At 41.2% G+C, this 18,109-nt stretch overlaps 2 protein-coding genes across 4 annotated transcripts; both read right to left on the reverse strand.

Annotated features, from left to right (window-relative positions):
- Positions 1 to 1,110: 1,110 nt before the first annotated feature.
- On the reverse strand, positions 1,111 to 8,393 carry c4h19orf47 (chromosome 4 C19orf47 homolog). Of its 2 annotated transcripts, none has more exons than XM_035155069.2 (8): positions 8,331 to 8,393; positions 6,788 to 6,875; positions 6,146 to 6,260; positions 5,711 to 5,792; positions 4,950 to 5,075; positions 4,761 to 4,835; positions 3,076 to 3,149; positions 1,111 to 2,993 (listed from the first exon to the last, which is right to left on the reverse strand). In XM_035155069.2, the coding sequence occupies exons 1-8, from the start codon at positions 8,347 to 8,349 to the stop codon at positions 2,448 to 2,450; spliced, it is 1,125 nt and encodes a 374-aa protein (XP_035010960.2). In that variant the 5' UTR covers positions 8,350 to 8,393; the 3' UTR covers positions 1,111 to 2,447. The 2 variants fall into 2 exon arrangements, with proteins under 2 accessions (XP_035010960.2, XP_035010959.2); XM_035155068.2 differs by having other exon boundaries at positions 4,686 to 4,835.
- A 631-nt stretch (positions 8,394 to 9,024) lies between these two features.
- Positions 9,025 to 17,450, reverse strand: fosb (FBJ murine osteosarcoma viral oncogene homolog B). Of its 2 annotated transcripts, XM_035155416.2 has the most exons (6): positions 17,202 to 17,450; positions 16,718 to 16,875; positions 14,901 to 15,284; positions 14,381 to 14,488; positions 13,654 to 14,022; positions 9,025 to 13,499 (listed from the first exon to the last, which is right to left on the reverse strand). In XM_035155416.2, the coding sequence occupies exons 1-6, from the start codon at positions 17,260 to 17,262 to the stop codon at positions 13,434 to 13,436; spliced, it is 1,146 nt and encodes a 381-aa protein (XP_035011307.1). In that variant the 5' UTR covers positions 17,263 to 17,450; the 3' UTR covers positions 9,025 to 13,433. The 2 variants fall into 2 exon arrangements, with proteins under 2 accessions (XP_035011307.1, XP_035011305.1); XM_035155414.2 differs by having other exon boundaries at positions 9,025 to 14,022.
- Positions 17,451 to 18,109: the final 659 nt, after the last annotated feature.

The following is an 18,109-nucleotide window of genomic DNA, read 5'->3' on the forward strand; positions in this document are numbered from 1 at the left end:
TCACCATTTAAAATTGTATTGGATTCTCCTGCAACACTGTTTACCCCTGAAACTCGTGAAACTAGTGGGGAGTGGGTAATGAGTGCATTTTCATTTTTGGGTGAACTATCCCTTTAATATCATGTTTAACACGGGTTGTAAATAAATGAAAATAGTGATAAATGACAGTCACAATTCTCCTGACATAACCGGAGCACAATGTTGGTTTCACCCCTAAAAATAGAGCAAAAACTTGAAATCTAAATTATTAACAATCTCTTTGCTTTTGAACATGACAAATTTTCTCATTCCTCTCACCTGAGAAGCAAGAACTGTGACATTTTGGACAACTTGTCAAAATAACTGTCAATTGACCAATCACTGAACTGATTGTTTCAGCCCTACACTTGCATTTACTATAAGATAGTAACAAAGTATAAGTACTTCATGAGGCAGTATCAAGTACTTCATGAGCTGGCTAATTAGTCTACATAATGATTATTAAAGTAAAGCGGGCTAAATGAAGATGTTGAATAATTGTGGTGGAGTAAAAAGTACAATTCCCTAGAAAAAGTAGGTCACATGAAAAGACCTGTACAAGTATATAATATTTGTATTTAAGTACAGTACTTGACTAAATATACTGCACCTTCCACCACTGACCACCCAGGACTATCACTATTTCTTCAGAGATTATGAATTATAACACTGAGATCATCACTTCATATCCCTTAGATTTAAAAGCAGCACACACATGCACAGACTGGTGCCTCACATGAGCTTGTTTGAAGAGAAGTAGTCCTGGGTGACCCTTCATTGTCACGTCTAACTGGCAAACAAATTAATCTTCACGATACACGCAGGTGTTGTTGGAGAACTGCCAAACAGGTAAATACACATCTACACCCATTCTCTTCTCACATGTCCGGGCTGGTGATAACACATTAGAGCTGACTCGAGTTACGTTTTGATCATAAATTACATGAAAGCCATAGCTCACCTTCCCTTCAAGTCCTGGAGTCAAACACCATGTCCTGCTTTGTGTTATATCTACAGTTTCTCTAAATGTTAAGACGTTAACATTTTGTACTGATAAGATCATACTCATAGGGATCATGAAGAGAACAGCCATCAGGTTTGGACTCTTTTTCTCCTTTATTTTCCAAGCACATTTTTTCCAAATAGAACTTTTGTCCCCTTCAATATCGTTTAAAAACGAATAACTCGTGGTGTTTTACATTGTTCCTTAAAACAATACAAATTCTTAAAAGTGATTTTAAAATATTAACAAGTGTCACAAAGTTCTGGTGCAAGTCTCAAGGACCAAACAGTACACACGTGTTAATGAGGCATAGCGGGTGGGGTGAACTACCAACTGGAACTGCAGTGCAACGGCCCCGTCCTCGACATCAGGCCTGATGGCATCTCTGAGTTTCTTTACATGGATACAAGAACATGTACATAGAAAAATAAGCCGCAGAACAGGTTCTGTACTGTGTGAAATCAACATGATCTAACAAGTCCATAGATTGCATTTAAAAATAAACAATATTCTAGTGATCCAGCTATCAAGTCGGTGGTATTAGAAAGAGTTCCTTACAGTGGTAGAAAAGTTGACTTGGGCATCTTCAGCTCCAAGGTGAGAACTTCTACTCCACTTGAAGAGGAAGAAGAGAACGAGGTGTGGTGTGTTCGAAGAGGTCGTTCTGTGTAGCCATTTGGATTTTCTTTTCTGCTCACAAGTCCAGGACCAAAGCTCTGCGGCATTTCATCTACATATTTTCTACTTTTAAAACATAATGCAGGAGGCAATTCTGACGTGAAGGTAGCAAGAAAAGATGAATTTCATCATCACCCCATGGCTGATATTATTTCTGGTTGCCATCCTGTGTTTTTAACTTGTGAAAAAACAAATCTGTACCTTAAACTTAATTGTTTTCTAAAAACATTTCACTTTCAGGTGAATACAAGGTTAACGCAGTGATCACAGGATTCATCTTGAGGGACAAGCAATTTTTTTTTCAGCTACTCAATAGTTTTCATTTAAGATAAAATCTCAGAACAGGGAAGTGAGGCAGCAGCATCCTTATAATATGGAGTTAAAGGGTAAAATAAAAAACACCGTTATGGCAGCTTGGCTGACATCATGCTCATGCCTTTAGCTCACAAATATAGTTAGATATTCATAAATGAGCAATGTAACACAAACATTGAGTTCTTAAATTAAAAGCTTGGACAGTAGACAAAGGTGATTTTCCAATGGCAGCATGACTAAAATGTAAAAAAAACAAAAACTATATTTTTTATCAAAGAGATACCTTAAAGTCATTTAACTTGTCCACACACTTTGAACAAAAACACTCCACTTAATAGAAATCTGCAGTCCTGCATGTTCCCAGGATAAATGCAAAAACGTGGTGATACAAATTCTATAAAGGAAGGATAGAAAGAGTCTGTATATGTATTTCTTAGGTATTCTTATTGCCCAGTCTCTTAAAAACACTCACAGCCTGAATGTCCATGCGGGCCCCCAAGGACTCTGCTCCTCCTCCTCCCACTACTCCTCCTGCTGCTGTGGTCCCGGTGCTGCTGCTGACTTTGGGGCTTGCTATGGTCAGCCTCTCCAGGGTTCTGGGCTTGGTGCTGGTCACTCTGTTGTCCTGCGTGTCGGCCGGCGTGGGCGACACAGCCATGGTTGTGGCAGGGAGCTTGCCCAGTCTCTTAAGCACACTGATTTTGGCAGGAGGTAGGCCGTTAGGGGAAGAAGAGGAGGGAGCGGGAGGGCCAGTGGGAGGTAGTTTGAATTTTCCTCCCAGTCGCCGCAGGGTGGTCGGGGCAGGTTTTGCGGTTGGCTCCTTCTTCTGGGAGGGAGGTGGTCTCTTGAGGACGCCAGCGTACTGAAGAACAGAGCCCTCTCCATCACTGTCATCCTGCTCGTCTACATCCATCTTCCCTGCCCTCGGCACGACTTCCACTTTGGCCGCTTGGTCCAGACGACTGAACACACCAGTGGGCTGCAAAAACATGAGCATTAAGAGCACAGAACTTATCTTTAAAACACACAATGAAATAATGAGGATCACTGACAGGTCTCACCTTGTTATTGCTTGTCGGTGCGTCTGCTTTGGATTCAGCCCCAAGTCTTGCAAATACAGACGTGCGTTTCAAACCTTTTAACGAAAAAAGCAAAAGGCAATGAGAATTATTGATAGAAAATCGAATATGACAGCAATGGTTTGGTTTGTGTTATGACATTATTAGTGAAGGACAAATAACTAGCTAAAAATATAAAATAAAATCCACATAATCTTTATTATACCAGAATATACAAGTAAAACATATCAATGCTACTTCTGTGCCTCAGCAGCAGTATTTGAAGACCAAACTTCTGAGTGCTGCAGTGTGCAGTCTTTTTCTTCAACATTTAACATGTTTAATAAAGGTGTTATTAAAACCTACTGTAAATTTATCAAATATGACAGTTACACACTTTTTCACAATACTGATATATTTCCACAATCCTATGTCACAGCTTTAATTGAGTAAGTTTTCAAATTCTGACCTGACAAAATGGTAAAGTCATGAAAAACAAGTATGTATCATATGAAAGATCTGCATTATATTAATGCTAATATTGTTATATTATTCCTAACATCTGTCGCTGACACTGAATCGTGTCAATGCAAACATTGTGCAAAGAAAACTGGCTTTTATTTTATAACATATAAATTATTATAACCAGAGGTTCAAGTTTCTGCTGCTGTTGGTTTCCAATGATAAAAAGAAAATATTTTTAAAAACCTGAGTGACAGAAGCCAACTCTGTCATAAACATGAACAGCTTTAAGTGTTAGGGGAATTCATGCAATGGGAAAAAAGACCATAACTGGAGAGTTTAGGGTAAAATCAACATGATGTGAGACAATGGAAACACAAGCACAGTTTAGCTGCTTTCAGACATGCAGTTGACTCTGCAGCTCCTTTGTATTTTCTCTGGAGGTGCATGTGTGAACGCAAATGTCCAAGTGAAACGCTCTACGAACTTCATCCGCCTGGCCTCCAAGTATAAAGTCTGTAGAAATTCAGGAGAAGTCAACGTGTAAACACAGCAGGGGATCCCCCGCTGGATTCACTGCGAGGGAGGGGGGGGTTGATGACGGTTCTAAGACACGACAGACGCATAAAAAACTCCACAGCGAAAATGCGGTGCCACGCGAAGATGGCAGGAGAGTTTGTGTGGATAAGAGCTGACGACAGTGTCGGGGTGCTGCAAACAAAAATCACGTGATCTCCGCAAAGGAGTTAATACGTCACTTCCTGCCTCTGCCTGCTGCTTAATAATGTGGAGGATTTGATGCTGTTGTGAATGGGTCTGTGCAGAGAACCTCCTGCTGTGTTGTGCACGTGTGAAAGGCAAACTCTGGGTAAACTCCGTAGCCAATTCTCCGGATTTTACCCAGAGGCCATGTCTGCAAATGGCTTTAGACAAAGAGAATGAATTGGTGCAGTGGGTGGTATTAGTAGGACAGGGGATTAATTTATGAGAGAAGTCAATGAAGGTTAAACAGGTTCAGTTTGTCAACCCAGAATCACCTTATTCAGGTTGAGTATGACAGAGCTCCATGAAAACTTTTAGTATTTATTAGCTGCAGTGAGAATCAGCCCCATTTGAGCGAGTTGTCGGCAAGGCCACTGGGTCTGGCCTACCTTTCTTGCCGTGCTGGGCCAGGATGCGGCGTGTACGAGGCGTGGTGCCTTTGGGCATGTTGATGATGTACTTGCCTTCCATCTCAGCTGTCACTCGCCGGCGCTTCACTGCTGCTAAACTGTTCCCCTCGTCGGCAGGCTGACTTATAACTGACAAACAAAGTGGAAAGTACACAGGGATTGAACAGAGGTAAACAAAAAGGACTTGTGGCACCAGAGGGACAGGAGATATAGGTATGATGGGGTTTGAGGGTCGATGTCTACCTGCTTTGTTGCTCTTGTTTGCTTGCATGTTGGACACTGTGACAGAGAGGCGGTTGTCAGGTCGACGGGCCGGGGTGGGTGGCGGGGAGTCGCTGCTCAAAGCGTTAGCAATCATACGAGTGGCAGCTGAGAAAAGGTAGAAAAATTCTTAAGAGGACGCTGTGTGACATACTGGCATGTGTTTGTTAAGTTCAAATGGCTGACATCAGTGAACAGGAACATTATGCATATGAAATACTGTAGTTTGTGTCTTTATAGGGAGTAAGATGCATAAACACACTTAAGAGAAACAAATTGATTGAGTAAACTAAGGTTGGAGAAAAAATCTTGAAAATCTATTTTACAGGAAAGTGTACCATGTAAACTAATTTCTATGCTCAATCTCACCTACATGCTCCAGTTCTGAGTCGTGGCAGAAGTGATTACCTGCTTAATTACTGCAGACATACGACACTATGATACAACAGATGATTCATTTTGCTTCTGGCTGGGCTGATTTATGGGTCACACTGCTGTGTCAATCCAGTAAAGCTTTGTAGTAGTAATACTCAAGGTATTTTGCCTCTGACTATTCTGGTCTTGCTTTAGATTTAAAAGTTAGACTAAGATAGGCAGCTAACAATAAATCCACTTTTATTATAGATTATTTATACGAGCATGTGAGAGATGCTGATGTTGAATAAATTAAAGTTAGAGCAGATATTAATCACAAACCACAGAATACATCTAGAAAAAGTTACACATTACTTTATGTTACTTACGACTATTGGCTGTTCTTCTGAGCTCAGCTTTAACACTTGTCTGTCCTGAGGAGATGGCTTCTGTGGCCATTTTGCACATGTCCTGAAGACCGAGGGGACAGGAGACTTGTGTTAAACTTGCAAATGTCATTTACGAGAAGACAATAAATTGATCCATCCCGTCCTGTTAAAATTCCTCATAATTCTTATCGGAACACAAACCACAATTCTTTTCTCCTCATTTTTACGTTTGCATATATATATAATTCTTGAAAGATAACTTTGAAAAACGTTTAAACACTCTGCTACAGTATCACATTAGTAATAAACTGTATAAACGTCACCATTCAACAGGACATTTGTGTTTACAGCTGTGGACAGTTTTTGAGCAGCTTCTGGTTATAACTTCCACATTTTCAACATTTAAGTGCATGACAACATTATGTCTGATCTCACCTGCCGGTACACCTGCTTGGCATGTTTAAGAATGGCAATGATATCACCAATGACCGTGATACCGAGGTCCATCATAATATCTTTATTGAGGTCCATAAGCATGTTCTTCTGGATTCTGCAGTGACACAAACAATTGGAGAGCAAATGAGATGATAAAGTGTTAATGTACACAGCAGCGGGTTTGGGTGTAAGGTTCAAGTTAAATGTTTACCTTTTTAAGACTCTTTGATACCATTTGATGTAAACTAAACATTAGGTCTAAGTACAATGGAAGGTACAGACAATTTCTACTAACTGACTAATTTCTAACTTACATAAAACCTATTTTTAATGATGTGAATAAGTTAATTCAATAAGACTCATGAGACAATAGTCTTGAGTTTACTCCACATCTAATGATTAGACTAAAACTCCACAGAAAGGGGCTGAACAGCCTCTAGCTCATTTTTTACTAATGCCACAATCCCACTTATATTTTTTAGGTGTATAACCTTTTTAGCAGAAAACCATTCGCCAATATTTTTCCACCACCATTATTTACAGCAGACAAGACAAGATGTTTAAGATTTGTAAGCTTTAAAACAATCTGCAGGCACCGTCCGTGTTCTCCATCAGGCCTGTGAAACAGAGGGTTTAGGTTACCTGTTGTCCACAAAGGAGACTGCATAGGTGACAGCGAGACCGGCTGGGATCCCTGCATCCTTAAAAAACTGAATCCACTCCGAGGTGGCTACAAAGAGAAAAAAGAGAGGGTTTTAACAATTACACAAGAAGGATCTGAAGCACAACACTCAAACACTGGGGAAATCCTGTAACAAATGACTTATTTATATTTTTCATATTCATAATGCTTAGTCTACTGTGTTGGAAAATGGCCAGCATAATCCCCAATTCCATAAATGCATCTTCAACATGATTGTTTAGTTTGTGTCCAAAACTTAAGAGTGTTCAGAATGATGGAAAACAACGAAAAGCAGAATATACACATTCGAGAGGCTGAAACAAATATGAAACATCCTCTCTTTTTCTTTTACATAATTGAACAAAATTGTCAAAACATTACTGATCAATTGTGACCATGCCAACAGTTAGCTGTTGACACTATCACAAAATAAAAGTGATAGTGTCAAAGGCGGATCTCAGTGTCACTGTAGACTGCTGTCCAGTGGTAGAGAGGCCAGAGGGAGATGTAAACCTGAGGAGACGGCAGCTCGTTGAGGTCTAACACATGCTGACCACAGCCGGCTGCAGGTTATTTATAACACTAATGATGGAAGTTCAGTGGGAGAAGACAGAGAGCACAGTGAACAGCTGCCACAACAAAGACTCACGAGCCCACAGTTACACCGAGACAATTCACACAGTGACTAAACCCCCGTTTGGTGATGCGATGTCTCGTCTCTGATATTTAGTGTCACTATGTCCAAGATCTTAAACAGATAAGAGCAGAAAATCATTATTTCTGGGGCAGAAAATAGTCAATTTGGGGTATTGTTGCTTGGGAAACCACCTGAACAATAGCTTGATGATCAAAAAGGCTGCTTGTTGTTTGTCTGACGACTAATCAATCATCTTATATAGTGAACTATTAATGGCTTCAGCTATTCAAACGAAGGCCATGGACTTTCTATTGAAAGGTTTTATAAACGGCAGTGATTCATCCACCAGTCCAGCGACAGACATTCATTTTATTTCCGGTTTCCACAAACTCTAAAATGGGAGGGTTTCGAAAACTGAAAAAAATAGTTGTAGCTCTATCTATAAAATGCTAACACCAGAGTGATGACTGTGATTATGAACCGGGTTTTCGATGTGATAAAGGCAGTGCTAGTTAGCTCATGTTAGCACAGCATCGGGTTAGCAGGTTAAACCCATTCGAACATTAAACTGGGCAACAACAGATTTAACACTTCTCTCTTTAAACTAAACTCAACTGATAAAAGTTACCGGCGGCGATGTGTTAGCACCGCTTGTGTTAGCATTCAGCATTAGCTTCGTCTTAGCATTAGCTTCAGCCATGAATGAAAAAGACGCGAACGGCGGCCACTGCGAAGCTGAATCCTCCCAAAAGACTCTGGGCGGTTTTCTAAATTCACTCCAAGACAACATGCGAGTGTGAAACATCGACCTGGTGACATTGTTGTCTTGAGGACAGCTCGGTTATCTGGGACCTTTATGCTCTCACCTGTTGTCACGGACGCCATGTTGCAGACAAACTGTATCCGCTCCCTCAGTGACGCAACTTCCAGCGGAGCCATCAGCAGCGGTGGTGTTTTTATGTGGCGACGCTAGAGAGCGACACAGACCGACCACTGAGTGGAAGTGGGTGAATCACTTCATTTCCACTGGTTTTACTGGAACTCAAAACCAGTAACATTACCCAGTACTGACCTCCATCCCTCAAACGTGAGGGGTTTATTCATTATTGCTTGGTTGCATTAAGTTTGTCAGTATTTAAGTTTGTGTTGTGTATATGTATCACTATTAGCCACTAACCCAGGGGAGCTCAACTGCAAACTAACAAAACAGCGTCATCAATTCGACGACACATTTGTTTTTTTCTGTTTTGTACATTTGTAAATCAAATTGTTACTTTGACAAAACAAGGTATTTGAGACATCACCTGGATTTCTGTGAGAAGCATTTTGTGATTATTTTCTAACATTTTATGGACGTAACCACATCTCGTGAAAATAATCAGCAGATTAAATGATACAAAAAACAACAACAACAACAAATGTTCACACACACACATGATCACTTTTCTGGCCCATGCAAAGCTCCAGTTATGTGGTAACTATATATTTTAAATACACATGCAAAAAACAATGCATAGGTCAAAGAGCTCAGTGAAGGTCAAGCATTTAAAAAGCGAGACATTTACCTTGTAATACTTTATTTATGTAATTTGTTCACAAATTGGAAAAGGAATAGCATTTGGTCAAACATCATTAAAGGGCACAGCTCACCCAGCATTTCCATTCTAGAAACTGTGAGAGAAAACTTTTTATGTAAACTTTTACAGGACTTCAAATACGCCCAAAAGCTGGAATATGGACAGATCAGAGGGCAGAGATGACAAGAGTGACATGGCAAAGATATCATATAGACTTTGGTCCTCTTCAGGAGTGTAAACAACTGACAATGAAATTATAAAAATAAGTGAACAGTACTTTAGGGTGAAATCTTATGCACTGAAAAAATAGGGGGTTTGTATATCAGAGCACCTTCATCATAATTATTAATTATAAATGACATCTGCAATCAAAGACAAGTTTCCTCATACTTGTCACTCCTCTAATCTCAAAATATATCATATCAGTTGTTTCCAAATGTGACACAATTGCAACCTTTGATCCCAGAAAAATAAAGATAATGTAAATGTTTGCAAAAAAAATATAAAACACTAATTAAAGTTATGGTTCATAATACAAAAACAATAACTTTTTGAATTGGAGAAAACCTTGCTGGTCATCAATAAGGGATCAATTGTAACACAATTTCTTAAAGGATATTGTCTCAAAATTAAATATTACAATCAGTATTAATATTGTAACATAAACTGTTAATTAAAGCAATACATCATCACACTTGACATATAGTAGCAGTCAGTTTGAGCACTGCATGATTTGCTACATTATGTTTATCCAAGAGGACAATAAGTATTGCATGTCATACCAAGGAGAGTATGAAATTAGACCATATATGGGACTTTGAAATATAAAGCAACATTCACCTCATCATAGAAAAATAAGAAAGCTCTGGTTCAGTTGACACGTAGACATTGTACAGTACAGGTAAGTGCAGGCAGTTTCTATGTCTTATATCTGGTACATAAATATTTCTCCTTTTCTTCTTTGTCATCCTGTCTAATTCCTAAGCCAATTCAGAAGTAATTGAAACATTATAAAAAAAAAATATATAGCAATTTCAGACAACTTCAATTAAATCTAAGGCAAAGGAATTAAATGAAAGAGTCTCACATGTTGTCTGGTTATCAGGGGGAGTTAAGTGTGGAGAGCAGGTACAGCATAAATGCCCTCCGAGATCTGCCTTATCACACTTAAAGACGTAGCAGTCAATTGATATGAAACTATAACAATCATTTCTGGGCTCTCAGAGCTTCAGCTGCAAGGAATCCACTGTGCCACTGGCTTCCTTTCAGAATAAAACGTCCCAATGAGACGAGCAGCATTAAAGCCTCTGCAACAGCAATGTGTGACCTTCGATCGTACAACTTGAAACTGCCTTGTCATTATAGTATACTATAGTTAGCACCACAAAAACCTATATACATGAGAACTATTAAATATGTCTAATGGTTATCCTCACACCAGGACATATTCTCATCACATTTGCATTTTGAGAAAAATCAAAAGGCATTTCCAACATCTGTATAGACACAGTCGTTATTCAACATTTGAAATAATGAGGTCTGCCCGTTTTCTGCACCAAGAGCCAAAATTCATACGATTGATCTGATCATTGCCTTAAATAAACTGTTTATTTATTAAAAATAAGGTTTGTTATCCAGCAAATACAATCACAATTCGTTGTTTTTTTTTTACTTGATTAGGCAACACATTTGCTTGAGTACAAGAATGGAAAAACTTTAACATGATAATGTTCATATCAAGGCTAAAGCTGCAGTAATCCTTCAAAACACACTTTTCAGACATGAAACAACAGTGTTATTGAGTGATATGTTTATACTGGACAGAAATGCATACTGGGTATGAAATACTTTGTCTGTAAATGAAACAGGTTAGTCACAACGCTGTAGTCTGAACACTTTTAATGTGTATTGACAATCACACAGATTTTTTTCCCCTCGTTTTGTATCTGCTAAGGATCAAGTGGCATCAAGGTGTCAGTAGGTTTAGGACAGACCTCACAGAGAAAAACAAACAAACAACAGATGTTACCACAACCTTCTAACATCAGAATCATAAACGTACATTTAATCTAACTGGATAGTGCTTTATATTGTTTATAAAACATAAATACACACTGATAGAGGCAGTGACATCGTGCTTCATGTTAAAGGACAGGGCGGTTCTTTAAATCTAATATAGTTTTGTTTGTTCCTTTAGAAAAATATTCTTTTTAAAACTAAACCTCCGCAATATTTTTTCTTTCTCTTCTTTAATGACAAAAATATCCCATTTAGCTCTGCAGACATTCATACTTTACAATCATGGTACATACACTTATATATACATGTTACCTGTATATATGTATATGCATATAGACTTATAATTTTTTTTGTAGTGCACAACATGCCTCTGAAGTTGCCAAATGAAAATACAATAAAATAATGAAACAATAGTTATAATGTAATAATAATAGTAACAGTAACAAGGAAACCTCTTGGTTAAAAAAATATAAAAGTAAAAAAAAAACATGGAACGGCAACAGTACGAGAGAAAGCAGAGGTCATTGGAAAACAATTAAACACACAAACATACGTTAACATTAAAATATATAACAGTTCTCACTTGAACATACAGGAAAAACAAATTTTACAAATTCACAGGCAAAGAAAGGACGCTCACTCCACAACAATCGGCCCATGTTTTTTTTTTAAATCCTCTTTTGTTCCTGGGTCTTGCTTTGTGCTCTCTCACCACATCAACCTCAATAAAGAAAGAAATAAACGGGCCAGGTGCCTCCGAGTGGTTGCACTCACAATAAACGCACCCCCAGCTCGTCTCCACTGAGAGAACAGGGGCGGTACAGAGACCACCGAGCCCAATGCTTAGAGGTTGTCTGAATCACTCCAAAAAAAACGGTCCCTCCTTTGGATAAAAAGCATCGGTTCACATCTGATTGATTCTCAGCAAAACTCTGAGCTGGTGCGATGCAACAAAATGTCTGTATCTTCAGTTCAGAGACTTGAAAACGATGGTGTGAATATGCACACGTAGGCCCAGGGTGATGAAGCCCTGTGGTATGGAGGTGTGTTTTACTGAGGTCACCCTCCCACACGGTTGGCAAGAGCACGATATGTTTTCTTTCCTATTTTAGCTTTTTTTTTTAAAGAATTTGGCTCATTCTTTGTTTTCAACATTTGGTTCCAAAAATCGATAGTAATCCATCACCTATCCATTTGAGTCTGTCCAGGTTGCTTGGACTTCCTTCCTCCACTCCTGTTAAAATCTCTCTCCACCCACTTTTAACCTGCCTCAGAACATTAGATGAGTCTTATCTTCATCTTGTAAAAATGGCTCAGCAGAGGACAGCGGCATCCATCTCGCATTTTGGGTTCATCAATTATTTGTCTGTGTGCGTGTGTTAAAAATTTAGCTGCTGCGCTGTGAGGATCAGAGATAGAAGATAATGGTTCTTCTGTCTGTGTATGTGTCCTTGTCCTTGTATGAGAGGGTGCAAAGGGGCGTGTTAGTTAGGCCGGCATTCACTCAAGGTCCCAGGGGCTGGAAGGGGTCTTCGGGCTCTCGGGGGATGAAGACTTCAGGGAGAGGGAGAAACACAGAGAAAGAATAGGAAAAACAGAGATGGGTCGAGATGGTTCGCATGGCAGGTAGGCAGACGGCAGAAGTATTTTTTCAAAACAAAGGAAGAAAACACAAGATTTAGCAGAGCCTGTGATACTCAGATCCCCAACGTGCCAAGTCCAAGCAGCATATGAAGAAGCTGAGGGAGGTCGAGCAGATGAAGGGTTAGAGGTAAGCCAGCGTTCAGCAGTCTCCCACAAAAAAGACCCGTAACCAAGTGTCCTTCGTCCCGCTCTCAGATTTGCACAAATACATTCAGCAAGAGCAGAAGGGAGAAAGTTATGGAAAAGGATGAGAGCAAGAGCACTGGAAAGGGGGCAACCGACAGAGGGAACAAGGTGGAGGCTCTGGTGTTTGTTGCACTGTAAAGTGAAATTATGGTATTTTACTGTATATGGTGAAGATTCAGAGTATTGGTTGTGTGTTATTATGTTAATTCAGAGCACTTAAAAGTGGCAACTTGGACGTGGTTTTTTATTCACTTCTCTCGTCCAGTTGCAGGAATTCTGATAATACAAAACCAGAATTTATTCAATGTTCAAACTCAATATTAAGGGTTTGTATGGCTCTTTTTTGGAATGTATTTCAGATTGGTAAACTTTAACCCAATCAGATACAAATGACTGTTTCTTTTTTCTTAATCTGTGAGACTGATTGGCACTGTGCATATACTAGCCTCAGCCTCTACTTCCAGGGAGTACAATGTATCTACGTGTTGATATGTGTGCGCATGTGTCTGTCGGTCAGTCAGAGCGCCAACAGCGAAGGCGAGTTCAGGGAATCAGATGACTGCTCGCTACTGCTGTTCCTCTGGTTGGCACTGACCCCGCAGGCTCCCTCTGGGTAGGTGAACACAAATGAAGATGTGTATGAGGTGTTGTAGCGGCCAATGGCGGCATCGTCATGGTTACCACCACCACCGTCGCTGGCCATAAGGCACGGCCCACCAGGTACTGGCTCACTTGAGCCATAGAAAGAACTAGAAAACTCTACCTCCTGCATTATCCCTTGCTGAGGTTGCTGCTGAAGTTGCTGCTGAAGTTGCTGCTGAAGTTGATGCTGCTGAACCGGAGGCTGGGACTGTGTGGAGGCCGGATGGGGTGTGTAGGCAGGAGGCAGGAAGAAAGAGTCTTCCTTCACAGCCAAGCCCACAATGGAGACAGAAGGTTGCAAGGTCTGGGGAGGGAGCTGGGCCTGGACCGGATGGAGTTGCGCTGGGCCCTGTGGAGGCTGGTCCTGGTATTGGATCTTACAGGTCGGCTGGTGGGCCACCAGGACAAACTCTAAGCGCTCCTTCTCCTTCTGCAACTCAGAAATCTCGGCCTCCAGCTCAGCCTTCTCCTCCTCCAGAATGTCCGTCTCCTGTGGGCAGGTACAGAGAATGATAGAAACAAGGGCAAGGTGTCAAGGGAGCAAGACACAGATGGGTGAAATGGGTAGAGGGGGGAAGAGGAGGTGCAGGACAACGAGAGAAGATAGCATTGTTAGCTACACAACTTCTATGTTTAACTTCCTCACCTGCAATTATGTAGGGTGGCTTATATAAGAGCTTATTAATCAGGCCATAAATATTGTAGGTACAATAGTCTGACTTTAGCTAAACACCGCATTAGCACAATTCACTCTCTTATACATACATATTAGCACACAATGCTATATGAGGTAACGTCAATTATGTAATTATGATCATTACTAATGCTGGCAGCTAAAACAAGCTCACCGACTGCAGTCTGTCTGTGAGTTCTCGTCGGCGGTTTCTGCATTTGGCAGCAGCCAACTTGTTTCTCTCTCGACGAACACGCCTCTTCTCCTCCTCCTCAGGTGTTAGCTAGGATGAAGAGAAAAATACACTTGATTAGATTTAAAGTTTTACCTTTGTTCTCGGAAATATTTTAAAATTGTCCAAGCAGCAATGGTGGAGACTCTTGATGGGGGGCAGGTCAGTGTGACCATAACAGCTGTGGCCATATAAAGAAAAAATGTAAACTTTTCCCCTTGCATATTAGCAATATATTTTATCAGCCTAAGTAAAAAATTTCGTACATTACATATAATTATGTAGGAGGTGCATTTTTTGTGTATTATCCATGCCCCTGAAAGTTTTGTGCACACCACTGCTCAACAGCACAGTCAATAGTAGTCAGCTCATATTTCTTAAGTGCTCATGTAAAGGCTAAACCTATATGCTGCATGTGTAACATGTGAGGGTCAACAAACAAACATGCAACACATACACTTACAAACACACCAACATCTCCATCGTCACTCACAGACTCGTCACGAGTGCGGCGGCTGCGGGCTCGAGACTGGCGCATAGGGCCCGGGGCTGGGCCCGCAGTTTCTGAACTCGGAGGAGTGAATCCAGACCTCAAGGAGTAACTGGGGCCTGGCATATCATATGGGTCAACTAGTGACACTGGCTGGGTCATGGTTGTGGTGCCAGTGGACCCACTTTGTCCAGAGGCCTGGGAAGAGACGAGGGTTGGCTGCACCATCCACTGCAGGTCCTGACTGGTGGTGATGGCGGTGACGGTTGGCACAAATGAGCCAGGCATCTCCCCTCCGACACTGGTTCCTAGCCCGCTGCCCGCAATGCTCAAGCCAGCTCCCACTGACACACACTCCTGATGAAAAAAATATAGAAAATCTGTAAGTTCAATACAGCACATAAAACTTTAAACTACTGCTTAAGGAAACAGATGCAGGAATAAATGGAGGCCTTGTTGACATTTAATTACAATCAAGATCTGATTTACTTTGGGAAAAGGGCTAGTTTAATTTTTAGGAAAGATACGTGGCATAACATAAAACATTTATATATTTCAAAAAAGTAGTAGTAATTATTACTAGTGACAGTCGTTATGAAATATTAACTTATATTTGCATATCACTACATCGTAGTTTTAGTAACCTTAGCAGGCTATTTATAGATACAGCTAAATATGGGGACTTAAAATAAAATGTTGCCTTTAACTCAATGTAAGTGTGATGCAACTTTATATAACTGAAATAATACAAAATGTGGTTTCAGAAAATGTAGAAAAGGTTTTCAACTATGTGATAAGAGGAAAAGGCCTATAGGAGACTTTATAATTACAAGGGCAATGACGAGGGGGAAGTGGCAGTAGTTTTATAACTGTGTAAGTTTTTGATACGTCACTCTAGGATTAATTAAAGGCCAAATCGGCTTTTTTTATCCTTTTCGTTTAATTTTAGACCTGAGGAGAACACTGTCATTAATATTCATACAAAAGAGTGGAGAGAACATGACAGGCAGCTCTGAAAGGGGACGCCACGACCAATCGGTTCTCTCGGCCGGAGACTTTCCCCTCCTCCTTCCTCCTCCGCCGTCACACCCCCGGTGTTCCCCTTGGCAACGCAACGTAGCAGTCCAAAATAGAACGAGCATTTACGTCACGGCGAGGCCTGCTCGAGGAGAGTGGAGCGCGTGGAAGGAGGGGGCGGGGCTCCGGCGCTTACGTAGGAGGGTTCCAGAGCGCTGTCATCCGTTCTGCGGACCGAGCACGTTGTCAACGCGGACACCGGGGGCTACCGGGGGCTACCGGGGGCTACCGCAGGCAGCACACACAGGAGAACACACACCGAGCCAGTGGTGGACCCATGAAACTTTATATCTGACTACAGCAACACGGTTATACAAGTTTAATGGCTTCCTAACACCACCAGCCTCCACCAGGAATAAAGATCGAGTCCTATTCGGGTCTGAGTCATATATTGTTCGATGTCAGCGTTTTGTACATGACAGCTTATTTTCATCCTGCGAATCTCAGATCTCTATATGACATTACAAAATTAAACTACTACATATAAAACCGTGCCTAATAATAGCAAAACAAACTTCACGTTTTAAAAATAACACACATAGCATATATGACAATGGCATGCAGATAATTTTTTTAGGTTATCTGGAAACATGTTGGAGAAAGCACGTGCCCTATTTAGCCTATTTGATGGTATTAGCCTACTTTATGCGTAGACAGGGTGTTTCTGGCATAGGCTCCATGCATTATGTTTCCTTAAAAGTCTCTTAACTTACCTGCGGAGCACTGGAGGTCGGCGGGCTCCCGAAGGAGTCCACGGAGGAAAGGCACTGGGACTCTATAGACGGAGACGAGCTTCCGCGGGATCCGCTGTCGGGGTCGCCGGGGAACCCTTGGTACATCGCCCCGCAGGGACTCAGAGAGAATGCGGGACCTGCAGTCACAGAGGAGACCTCCATGTCAGACACATACTAAAGGTGCCAGTGGCTGATATCATCGGCCGCGCTGTTAACTAAGTTATTTTAAAAGTTGGACAATGCTTCCATCAGCGACTGCATAGAAATGTAGATCACGGAGAAAACTCTGCAATAACACATGTTTCATGCGTAAAAGCGCGTCGATGTAACATGTATAGGATGAGATGTCTGTAAGCACCTCATATTACCAGACTGCCGGGCAGCGGTGGACACATGTGTCTGACCTACTTTAACAGAGCGGTACTTTTCTTAGCTTATCAACATAAAGTCATCACAGACTCACCGTTACTGGTCTTGTTATTTCCCGCTGAGGTGCTCTTGGTTTCTCTCCAAAAAAGTTGCATGAAGAAGCTTAATCCAGTTTTCCCCGCGTTTCGTGGGGAAAGTGTCCCGGTCAAGCCCGATAAGAAGTCCGCTCGTTCAGCGTTAAAATCCTCGCTGCGCTCCCCTTGATCCGCTCCTCAGACATCCGATTATAAATCCATAAAGTCCGGAGGACGTGAAGTAGTATTACGGCGCACGGTAGCAGACCTTGTCTTATGAATGAACCATCCTCCTGAGTACAAACAAGGCATTTCTAGAGTCTTCGCCCCGCCTCGGAGTTCCGCTGATGACGTACATAAGCCCATATTTGTACGTTGCTGTTGTGTTTGGTATCCTTGGTGACGTTGAGGGATTCCCTCTCACAGTGAAACGGAGCAGCAGCTCACCTCGCCGACGGATAATAATAGAAGTTTTTTTTATACTATCACAGGCACGAGATGTTTCTCACTGTCTGACAATTTCTGAGAGGAAATTTTATGAAGCTACAGACTGATAAATATGGAAAGTGTCTACTTATGACTGTCTTTATGCGTCTATAGTTAGGAACATTGTTGGGGGTGATTGCCACGTCATTACATTGTGATATTCCTATAATGTCCACAGTTTATGTAAGCAAATATTTGGGGAATGTTGTTGCGTTGTGTCGTTTTCTATGTTTTAGGCTAAATAAACAGAAAAGATAATATCCTTTGGGCTCTCGTGGGTAAATACCATCCAGCCTATATCGTGTGGAAAACGTCAGAATAAATACAACACCGACAGGTCTATACGTCTGTGGCCTCAATGGACTGTTTAGGAATCCCTTCAGGCATGCGAGGGAAATCCTTCTGAGAAGCTTCTCAGGACACGCCCTGGGGAATCCTCTAC

The sequence above is a fragment of the Hippoglossus stenolepis genome, chromosome 4, assembly GCF_022539355.2.
Source record: "Hippoglossus stenolepis isolate QCI-W04-F060 chromosome 4, HSTE1.2, whole genome shotgun sequence".
Lineage (NCBI taxonomy): Eukaryota > Metazoa > Chordata > Actinopteri > Pleuronectiformes > Pleuronectidae > Hippoglossus > Hippoglossus stenolepis.

Excerpts from the sequence above, each read along its gene's own strand:
- c4h19orf47 (XM_035155068.2), bottom strand. Across the intron at positions 5,793-6,145 it reads CCAAGCAGGTGTACCGGCAG|GACATGTGCAAAATGGCCAC; the intron begins GTGAGATCAGAC and ends CTCGGTCTTCAG. Across the intron at positions 3,150-4,685 it reads GGCCCAGCACGGCAAGAAAG|GTTTGAAACGCACGTCTGTA; the intron begins GTAGGCCAGACC and ends TTTCGTTAAAAG.
- fosb (XM_035155414.2), bottom strand. The coding sequence starts at position 17,262 with ATGCAACTTTTTTGGAGAGAAACCAAGAGCACCTCAGCGGGAAATAAC. Across the intron at positions 15,285-16,717 it reads CGACCTCCAGTGCTCCGCAG|GAGTGTGTGTCAGTGGGAGC; the intron begins GTAAGTTAAGAG and ends TTTTTTCATCAG. Across the intron at positions 14,489-14,900 it reads ATGGAGATGTTGGTGTGTTT|CTAACACCTGAGGAGGAGGA; the intron begins GTAAGTGTATGT and ends TCTTCATCCTAG.